This window comes from Ananas comosus, unplaced genomic scaffold (genome assembly GCF_001540865.1).
Source record: "Ananas comosus cultivar F153 unplaced genomic scaffold, ASM154086v1, whole genome shotgun sequence".
Classification (NCBI taxonomy): domain Eukaryota; kingdom Viridiplantae; phylum Streptophyta; class Magnoliopsida; order Poales; family Bromeliaceae; genus Ananas; species Ananas comosus.
This window is the reverse complement of record NW_017893601.1, coordinates 17668-28934: the sequence shown is the minus strand read 5'-3', so window position 1 is coordinate 28934 and position 11267 is coordinate 17668. Positions and strand designations below refer to the sequence as shown.

At 30.4% G+C, this 11267-nt stretch overlaps 1 protein-coding gene across 1 annotated transcript in view; it reads right to left on the bottom strand.

Moving 5' to 3' along the window:
• Positions 1 to 6981, bottom strand: part of LOC109706422 (probable linoleate 9S-lipoxygenase 5) — an 11347-nt gene extending 4366 nt beyond the window's left edge. Inside the window, exons 1-2 of the mRNA XM_020227228.1 lie at positions 6575 to 6981; positions 4978 to 5249 (exon numbers count right to left, since the gene is read on the bottom strand). Of these exons, the coding sequence (XP_020082817.1) occupies positions 4978 to 5249; positions 6575 to 6809 (507 nt within the window). The 5' untranslated portion in view covers positions 6810 to 6981. The remainder of the gene's footprint in view (positions 1 to 4977; positions 5250 to 6574) is intronic.
• Positions 6982 to 11267: the final 4286 nt, after the last annotated feature.

Here is an 11267-nt window from a genome sequence, read left to right as displayed (position 1 = left end):
CCCTCAGGCCCGGCACGGCCCAGGCCCGTGTCTTGCCGGGCCACCGGGCCACGAGAAAAAGGCCCAACATGAACTGGTTCATCTGACCAAGCCAGCTCGGCATGAGTGCTACAGTTTTTATAAATTTTTAAAAATTAAAAAAAATAAAATATAAATTAAGTTTTTATAAAAAAAAAATCTTAATTCGGCCAGAACTAATAAAATGGAATTTTCAGGGCCCTGGTTTTGAAGCAAAACCAGTAACTCTACGTCTCTACCATACTCTCTTGAATAACGTGTACTAGATAATTTTCGTACAAGCTGGTCCCTATCTCCTCCAAGAACTTCAAAAGAAGTCTCTACCTTTTTATATTTTTATATGTTTTTTAAGTTTTAAAATTTTCTCGTGAAAAGGGCTTTATTGAGCATCTTTCATAAATCTCAATGCATTTTTATATAAATAATATTTTTTATTCCTTTTTAACAGTTCTTTTCAGTTCCACATTTATAAAAAAATTTAACGATAGGATGTTACACTACGAAAATTAAAAGCTATAATAAAAAAAATATTTTGCGATGTTTAAAATGACATATTTACAAAAGCATGGCAATATTCTTAATTTTCTTTAAAATATGCAAAGTAGAAATTTTAATGAAATTAAAAAAAAAAAAAAATTTAGAGACTTGCATAAAAGGATAAAAGCACAATAATTTCTCAAAAATTTATCTAAAGCTTAGGACAATAAAAATTATTTTAAATTTTTATGAACACCATCACCGGTAGACTCTCAAAAAAGATGCAAATCTTACGCCTCTCATTCAAGAGCCAATTATAGGTTCATGTCTTGTTAAATTTTTTTAATACTAAAATTTCAAAGAATTTTTAATACTAAAATTTCAAAAAATTCATAAATCTACAATGAGAGGATATATAATACACTCCTTTTAATATATACAAATAATATTTCTCAATTTTTATTAAGAAAAAAATGTACAAAGGCCCCTGAATTAATTTCAGCTTTTCCAATTAGGCACCCAAACTATTAATTTAGATAATCAAATTTTCTACAATTTTATACAACAATTTAGTATTCACGATGAGTATCTCATGTGATTTTGTAAAACTTTCCAGCACAAAAAATTTAATTTTCTTTTGTAATTAGGAAAGTATGATTAACCTATTGCATTTCTCTTGTGTTATGATAACAAATATATATATAAGTAATAATATATATAATTATTTCATCCGCTAGATAAATTATCACCAACACATCCCGCTCAACCATAAAAGTCTCATACACCTAGACCGCACTTTCTTAATTCGCAATGTCAAAAATCTGAAAGTACCAATTAACTTATACTTATAAAAGTATGGAACCACCACGCACATTTCTTAATCCAATTGGCAAAAATCGCTAACAGACCACAATAAACTAAGTACTTAAAAAGTATGGGAACTCAGTTAACGATATATATATTATATATAGTATATATAGTATACTATTATAATATATATATATATATATATACTTATCTGATATGTTTGTGCTATGTTTTATTTTAAGGGTTAATTTCCATACATGCCCTATAAAAATAAATTACAAATATATTATAAAAATTTACTTCATATGTTATTTTAGCAACAAGTCTCAAATTATCTTCAAATATATTCACAGTACCGTTAGATCCGTTAGAAAAATTAGTTCAACCATTAGAAAAATTCTTAACGCCCCTAATTACGTTAATAAGTAAATTGACAATTTTTATCGCTCTTCAAATTAAGAAATAATTTGTGATGTGCATAAAAAATTATTTACTATAAAATAAACAGGGTTTAAATAACAGCAACCAAATAAAGAAATATATGGCAAAAATTATGATTTTTGGAGAAACAATATATAAAAATTAAATTTTATAAAAATATATTTATAATTTATTATATTTGTGAAAACTGAATAAAAATTTAAATTTATTTTTTAATTAATGTTCAGTCCAGTCAAGGCAGTCTTTTATTGGAGAACGCGTACTTGTCCTTTTTGTACTTTCCATTTCTTTTCCTTTCTTGTCTTCATTTTGGGTTCTCCAATTTCCAACCAGTGTGGAATGTGTATGCGCACTGGAGTTATTCCATGCGCAACCCGCATTAATTGTACCCGGATAATAATAATATTATAATAATAATAATAGATGTGATGTACATGTACTACCGAGATAATTTTTAATTTTTTTTTTTCTTTTTTTCTTCCTTTCTTAATTTTGACCGTAAATCCATACGCCAAGAATTAATCACTCCGAACTGACACATATTTATTAATAGAAAATATAATAATAATTTTAAAAGTATAATCGTTATCATTGCAGTACTCTATATAAACTACTGTAAATATAAATAATTTATTTAATTATATGTAGATTAATTTTGATATAAAAAAATTTGTCCATGTAATTTTATTTCTTGTCTATGTTATCCTCTCAGCGGCCGTAACTGAAATTATGGCTAATTTGGACTACTCCAACTTCAGCAGTTATATTTGTAAAATTTATATGTATAAAACAAAACACCATATTTAAGTTATATATATATAAAATATAAGTAAAATTATAATTAATACAATTATAAGTGTATACAATCAAAAAACTTTTATATATCTAGATGCCCAGGTTTCAATGCCTCTCTGTCGAACGAAAAATTCTAGAATGCAACGGGTATATTAGTGACGTGGCGTAACAAACCAATCAAATTAATCCTTTTAAGAATATATGTCCCATCATGATTGTAAAAAAATACTTTTATTGTACTTTTGTTTGAAATGAAGGAATGTGATTGGCTTGTTATTGATGACGTGGTGCAAGTGTGACAGTGTAGAATTCCTCCTGTCGAACGCGCTAGCGAGCGAGACTCGGAATATCTGACTTTAATGATGGTACTTATGATAGCAACAAGTGATTTGAAAAGTAAATGTTGGCTTAGATTGATAACATACTAATAAAATAAAAAATAATAATATTAATGTAACTAGTAATAATCGCCTTAAAATAATTAAAAGATTTAACATAATCAGTAATTAATGGGGAGCTGAGTCGACTAGGTCTTCAATCTTTTAATTTAATTTAATTGAGCGGCTCAATATTCGTTAGCTGCTGATTACTTTACATCTATTTGAATTTGATTATTATTCTCCACCGTTGAATGATCATTTATTATGTTTCCGCTTAAGAAGAATTTTATATATATGGCGTATATAAAACTTTTTAAATATAATTAGTCAGTCAATTTTATTGTTTTCACAACTAGATAGAATTGTCTAGGTGAAGTTCATCTTTTTAATTAATTAATTATTTATTTATTTATTTTGATTCGATGATGCCCACCGATGGCGTATATATAGACATATACACCTTGCAAAGTAGATTCCGAATTTTTATTTGTAACTCCGAGTAAAAAAGGATCAATAAAAAATATATATGTTACGATTAGGCTTAGAATATTACATATTAATCCCTCTAATTAGTAACAAAAAAAATATTATGAAAGAAATCGAAATTGATTAAACAGCTTTAATTTACTAATAAAAGGTCCGTAGTAGAGTTTGGTCTCACTATCCAAGCAAATTGGTCAACATTGCTTATTACGACTGAGGATAAAACAGTCACTTTATTAAAATATAAAAATTTTGCCACGTTAAGCAATACAACTAACAATCCTAAATTGGGGTGTATTTTATACTCTACTGATCATCTAAAAGTGTCATCATTTTTTCCTTGTCACATTAATGGGTATTTTATTCAGAATTCAGAATGGCCTATTTTAATTTTATGGATATATATATATATATATATATATATATATATATAGCTTAATTTCGCTAATAAGAGATTAGTTATTGTTAATCTCCTCTGTGTGTGGCTGAAACGTGAGTAATTAATTAGATTTGCACTTTTGTTAATTTCCTCTGTTTTTGAAAATCTTTTTTGCTTCTTTTTCTTTTTCTTTTTTCTTTTTGGGTGTGTGTGGTGGTTGCATGGTGACACGGGTTTTGGATTGCAATATTGCCTAAGTGCTTTTCTCATGGATCCTGCATCTGAATTAGCCTTTGTGATTCAAAGTTTTTGTTGAATGCTTTAAAGAAGGCTAAAATAAATGCCTCATTTGGGTTTTTTCACTTTTATATAAATGTAATTTTTTTTCCTTAAAAAGTGCTTTTCATTCAAAGATAAGGACCTTGCGGGGTCTGTCTAATGCTAATGTTAATAGGTGAATTGGAGTTGGGACGAGAATATATAAAAATAATAATAATAATAATACTTTTGTTATATATCGTAATCACTCGCTACAATATATGTTACAATATGCATGGTATTAAAATACTCTCTAACAAGAAATAAAATAATTTACATTCTTATAAATTGTTGTGGAAATTCGTTATGAAATGATGATTAATCATTAGATAGATGATATCAAAAATAATTGGTAAAAAAAAGTACCTATCCCATTAACATCAGGATTTAAGAACTCAAGAGCACAGAAATTATTGCTTCGCTTCTGATTATCCTTAATTGAAGAGGGTATTAAGAGACCAGCAGTGTTTGGTTCATCAAAAAAGTATAAAAAAATTTATTTTTTTTTTAAAAAAAATTATAATTACTTGTTTATAATCTGTATTTTTTAAATAAAAAATTTAAGAAATGAAAGCATGCAGTACTATATTTCCACGAGATGTGAACAAAAACAAAAAAAAAAATAATAATAATAATCAGAAGTAGTTCTTCTAAAAACCAAACGAAAAAGTTTTTTTTTTGGACCAGAAAATTACTTTACAGGATAGTTTTTAGGAAACCAAACACTCCCTAGGAAATTCAATGAGAGAACCAATTGGATACAACCAAACCAGATCAAAAATGTTCATAACAAATAAAAACTAACCAAAGCATATAAGCACGTGCCCATATAAAATATAAAATTAAGATGATGATAGAATCCCAAAAAAATATNAAGACGCGGTCGTAGCTGTACTTGTCGGCCGGGTAGACCCAGGAGTTGCAGACGAAAACTATCCGGCCCTTGCCCGGGAAATCATCGATGGTGAGCGTCTTGAGGTAGAACTGGAAGGTGTGATGGTTCTTCACGATCACCGCCCCGGGTATTCCGGTCTTCGCATCCCACTGGAACGTCACGTTGTACTTCGACTCCCCTGCCGCCAGCGACGGCAACGAGCTAGTGTTCTTCTCCAAATACGCCGCCTGCCCCACCACTCCCCGATTCCTGTTATCTGCGCGCACACAGACATGCATATATGGCTATATTGAGAACATCATTTTCTTTAATTTGGGGTTAAATTTTGGAGATACAAATTATTTTACAATAACTATCAATTCATATTTATTATCGGCATAATCTTGAATTGATCAATTAATTATATATAAAATTGATAGGACATTATACATAGTTAAAGTATATATTCATGGGCCACTTTTTACTAGGAGCAATAATATTCGTACACTCAGAAAAAAAAAAAAAAAATGTATATTATGCATTTCACTTATCTAAAGAATAAATTTTTTTTACTTATCACGTGCCGTGGCAAATAGGTGGAATTTATACACCCGGAAATGGAGTAGTGTATAAGTAACTTTTTTTTTTTAATCAGATTAATCTTTTAGAAAGTATGATATTAAAACTAGTCCTCAATTTTTGTGATTCCATTGGTCGTGAATTCATTTCTCCAACTACAACACCTAGTAGTTTAGACTTCGTTCTTTTGTATTGAATGTAAAAATATTATAAGCGCTATTTTTTTAATAATATAAGATTTTGGAGGTGTTGGAGTGTAAACTGAATTTGTGCAGATATTGATCAAGTCGAGTCATTAACCGAGTCAAATGAGTCTTCTAATTCCAGATCAGTTCTAGAACTAACCTACGAGAAATGCTGGAAAAGGAATAGTCTTCTAGTTTACAGGGAAAAAAAACCCTCATTTTTAGCATCTTGGCGTTATTTATAGTACCGTTGTCAGCCTGCAGTTACCGGATGATTCGCTTTGTTGGAAATGCTAGAATCATGCCTTTATTAATCGCTTCGTTGGAAATGCTAGAAACATGCCTTTATTAATCGTAGGAATCACTCCCAGGTTCTTCACCCACTTCCTCGTCCATTCTTATTCAGGGATTTATCATTTAGACGACTCTTGATGCATCACGTATTATATTTTAATTCATTCACAGGCAGTTAAGCACACTTATCGAGTTGTCTACCATGTGGCATTATTTTTCTTCGGCCAACATAAGGCACACATCTTTTAATATAGTACTAGAGAAAGGCTTCTTGCCTTATATAATATAAATTTCCCCTCTTAAATGTGAAAATATTATAATAATATTATTCTTTACTAGCTTAAATATTTATTAGAGACTAGCAGTTGTTCATCTCTTCTGTCGACCGTCATTTCTGCTCGTCTGCATAGCACTGGTTCATCTGATCCTTTCATCAGATCGATATTTTTTGATAACTATTTTTTAGCTTATTTTTTATCAGATCGATATTTTTTTTTAAAAAAAAAAAGAAAAAAGAAAATTAAGTACAGTAAGAAGTACATACTGGGATCGCCGACGGTGGCGCTGACGAGCTGGAGGGAGACCTCCCGGCCGAGGAGCAGCTCACTGATGTTGTCGATGACGGACGCGCTGAAGTCGTTGAAGTCGAGGACGTTCTTGCGCATCAGCACCACCGTGCCCTTCACCGGCACCGTGCCCTTCACGCGGCCGTTGATCAAGTCCAGGATGTTCTCGAGGTTCTGCATCCTTGAGTCCAAGATGTTCTCGAGGTTCTGCATCCTTACTCGATCGATCAACCTCTTCTCCACTAGAGAGAGAGTCTAAGGTGGTGATGATGATGATGATGATGATGATGATGATGATCAGAAATTAATAGAAGAGCACAAGCTCTATCTATCTATCTATCTATCTATCTATCTATCTATATATATATTTATATATATGAAGAGATCGATCGATCGCTTGTGTAGGGGGGAGCGAGGGAGAAGAAGAGGTGGTTTGCATTTTCTGGGTTGCTCGTTCTGGGTGCTACTTATAGATGTGATGGTATCACAGTGGTGCAGTCAATTATTTCTTCTTCTTCTGCTCCTTCTTTATTTTAATTTATTTTATTTTTTCTTTGAAAGCTGGACCTACCAGGAAAAAAATTAATTAGTTGGAGCCCCACACGGGTACGGTTGAAGGTTTCCTTTTGTGAGAATGGACGTACGTAGACCCCCTCAACCATGCCCTATTTTGGAACGCGGCCCTCAACTCTTCCTTTTTATTTCATAGTTCACATTTTATTGCTTCACTTAATAATTTTAACTTTTATTTGTAGCCATTAATTATTAATTTTTTAACTAAAAAATAATGAGAATTGTCGAATTAATTCGAGTACCACCTATGTATTTAATAAATCTTAAATTTCTTTAGTTAAAATCATATACTATTTTTAAAAAGTGTTAAGGAAAATCAACCCGTATATATATTTAGATCTAGACTTATAATTGATGAGGCTAGTTCCGAGCAACCCATACATAGTTGAGGGAGGTCTATACACATTTTATTATTAAATCTTTTCTATTTGTAGCATTTGATAAACGTGCATGGGGATAACCAATTTTTTCTTTCTAAGGTCCATTTTTTTTAAATTTTTTTTATTGGGTGTCATCACAGAGCTATCACTTCAATTTTTTTTAACAAGCCTCCTACGTAGGCTAACACAATCTATAGTGCTAGTGGCAATTTGTTTACGTAAGGGGAAAATGTACAAAGACGACCGAATTAATATTAGCTTCTTCTTTTATTTTTTTGCAAATAAATGCCTGATTTTTTAAATTTTGTAACTTATTTTTTAAAAAAATTTTATCAAATAGTTTAATGACCTCTTCTATGATCAATTGAGGTTGCTAATTAATTATAAGATCATTTTCATTGCATGTCATGAACATAATTTTGTAACACTTCAACATATATAAAATTTTACTTTTTCTTCCTTCTTTTTTTAATAATTAAACAAAGAGATCCAAAAAAGGGGACGAACATATGTTTGATTTTTGTCTTTTATTATATGCTCAAAAAGGAAATATTTTTTATTTTTTTTATATTCTAAAGTTTTATAATTAAGATTACATACAGGATGTATGATCAAAACAAATTTGTAATTAGTAGCTTCAACTGAAAACAGGCGCCCCATTAAAGTATTTAGGAAAGTTTGAGAAATTTAATTACTAAAATTAACAATTTAAATATTTGTTTACACCAAAAAAAAAAAACTAAAGGTTAGGAGCCTCTCTCTATACATATATTTTTCATTAGGATAATGAAAAATTCTATTGGTATACTCAAAATTAAAAGGTGTAAAATTTACATTCCCTAATTTTTTAGGATTTAAATTTTCTCCAATTTTTAATATTAAAAATAATTGACAAGATAAGGATCTAGCTAGTATGAACTTTTGGATAAGAAGGTGTTAGGATTTACTTTTTTCCTTTTTTTCTTTTTTTTTTTTTAAGTAGTATACAGATAGCATTGCTTTAAGATAATTCATATATATAAAATAGTACCTAGCTACAATATATAGTGGGTAAAATATTTGGTGTCAGCCAGTATGGGTAAACTAATTTAATTCTATGTACTTTTATATATAAATTTATCAAAGAAATTTTGGAATATTTTGCGTGTCCCTTTGCGGAACCCAGTGCCAGTGCTAATTATAAAAGAGACCATTTTATCTTCATTAAAATAATAATGTTCAAGTTAATTTGAACCACTTTCTCGGCCCAAAACATTATTTTAGGATGAAAATGTTTTTGGTGTTTATTTTCTTCCTTTCTTTCTTTCTTTCTTTCTCCCCTCTCCTCTCATGTTTATACAGGGAGATTGAGAGTTGGTAAATTAGTAAAAAGCAATGCTATTTATACACCTCGGATTTTAGATAAATTTTTTATTTTTATCCATTTATGTAATGATAGTAGTTGTTGTTTTGAATAACAAATAGGACAAAGTTCAGATAACTCCTTGGTGTTTGACCGCTTTTTATTTTGATATTCCGTAATTTTAACTTTATTATTTAAGTACTATATAATGTCCTTTTTTTTTCATTAGCATCACCATTCTCTTCTTCGTTAAAATCTTCATGTACCGAGCATTAATTTGTGTTAAAATATTGCACGCAGATCGACAAGAAAAGTATAATAAATCGATGAGAAAGGCATTGGGATCTTAGGGCTTATACTTGATCACTTTTGAGAGTCCCCAAAGGCGAAGAAATGATGCATGTACAGCACATGATGATTTTAACGGAAAAGATAGCAGGGTGCTAACAAAAAACAAAAAAATAGAAATAATAATCTTAAGTGACATAATAAAATCACGAAATATTAAAACAAAAATGCGGTAAACTAGAGAGAGTATCTATCATGAAGATAATTTCTTATTTGTATTCTTTTACCCCTACACATTTTATTCTTATTCGCATAAATTTTACAATGTCACTTAAGATTATTATTTCTATTTTTTTGTTTTTTGNTTATATGTATAATTTGCTATGTTGAAATATATTATTCTTATTTCTCAAAAAAAAAGAAGCATTCTTTTCACTACAACAGAATTAGGTTATAAGTACACATGTTTGGGACACTTTTGTGTAAGTGTCTCATTTATGCCAAAACTTAAAAAAAATCTACTAATACCTAAATATAAAGCTCAATCCAACCAAAAATAAAAGATTACTCTACTCAACCTACCCCACCTATCCAATTCGGCCCGATTACAAACCGAAAAGAAAAAAAAAAAAGAAAAATCGATTACCATCCCCTTCTCTCCTCACTCAATTCATTGAAATCCTACACAAAAATCCCTTCTTCTCGTCCTCCTCCGCCACTGCAGCCAACGAGCTAGAGTTCCGACGGTTGCTAAATGCTTAAATAAGTGTTGGTAAATTAGCAGCACTCTTTTAGATTATAGCAACACTCTTTAACTGTCACTATATACCTAACGACCCCACATATAGCAACACTTTTTAAAAGTGTCGGTAATTTAGCCAGCATCACTTTTTTTGACCTATACTGACATATAAAGGTGTCGCTATATACCATTTTTATTGTAGTGTTTGTAGCTGCAGTAGCACTCTTGCGATCCACCTAACTTTTAAACTGGCATTCATGATCGATAAATCAATAATTGATATTATGACATATAAACAAATTGATTATCATAATTCAAAATTTAAATAAATTTAAAAATCAAATATGAGACAAATCATACAAATTAATATATATATATATATATATATATATATATATATATATAGGACTTAACCTAACCCTTGAAAATTAAGAATACTCTTTTGGATAAGGATGATTGATTAAAGCAGTTGGCGAAACCACTTGCACAAATACTATAAAGAATTGTACGTGAAATTGCGAGAGCAATATAAAGGACTTCAAACCTAACCCTTGAAAATAAAGAAAAACTCATTATAAGGATGATTGATTATTAAAGCAGTTGGCGAAACACTTTGCAATACTATAAAGAATGTACGTGCAATGTGAGCATACACACTAATCAACAGTTTGCACACCAAAAAACCGAAATAAGTACCACTTGTTAATGACATAAGTTAGGGTGAAACGAAAGCGAGCTCGAGCGAGCTTATGTCACTCAAATTCGTCTTGAAATTAAATTGCGAGTCAAATCTATGTCAAGCTCGCTTGAATAATCGAGCCGACTCGAGCGAGCACTAAATTTTTCAAGTCGAGCCGAGCTCCGACTCTATAAACAGAGCGATTGAAATTCTACATTATAGATAATCAATAGTTTAATTTTTATAGAAATTACCTACAATTTGATTCATCATGTCCAATAGTTAAAAATTACAAAAAATTGCAAGAAGGGGTGACTTGCCTGACCGATCAGGGTCTGAGGAGAGGAATTCTAATACTGTCAACACTTCACCACGTCATCAATAACAAAGCCAATCATATTTTTCTTCAAACAAAAGTAATAAAAAACTTTTTTATAATCATGATGACATATACTCCTAAAAGAGATATTTGATGGTGTTTACGCTAACTCACCATATATCCAGTTGCATTCTAGAATTTTTCCAGAGATTAGAGAGAGTGTAGAGAGAGAGAGAGAGGGGGGGGGGAATTAGGAATTTGGGAATTGAAATGTTATCAGATTTCTAGGGTTATGTGCAACAGTGAAATGTTTGAAAGAAAGTGTGTATGTAAATTTAGAGTGGCTCA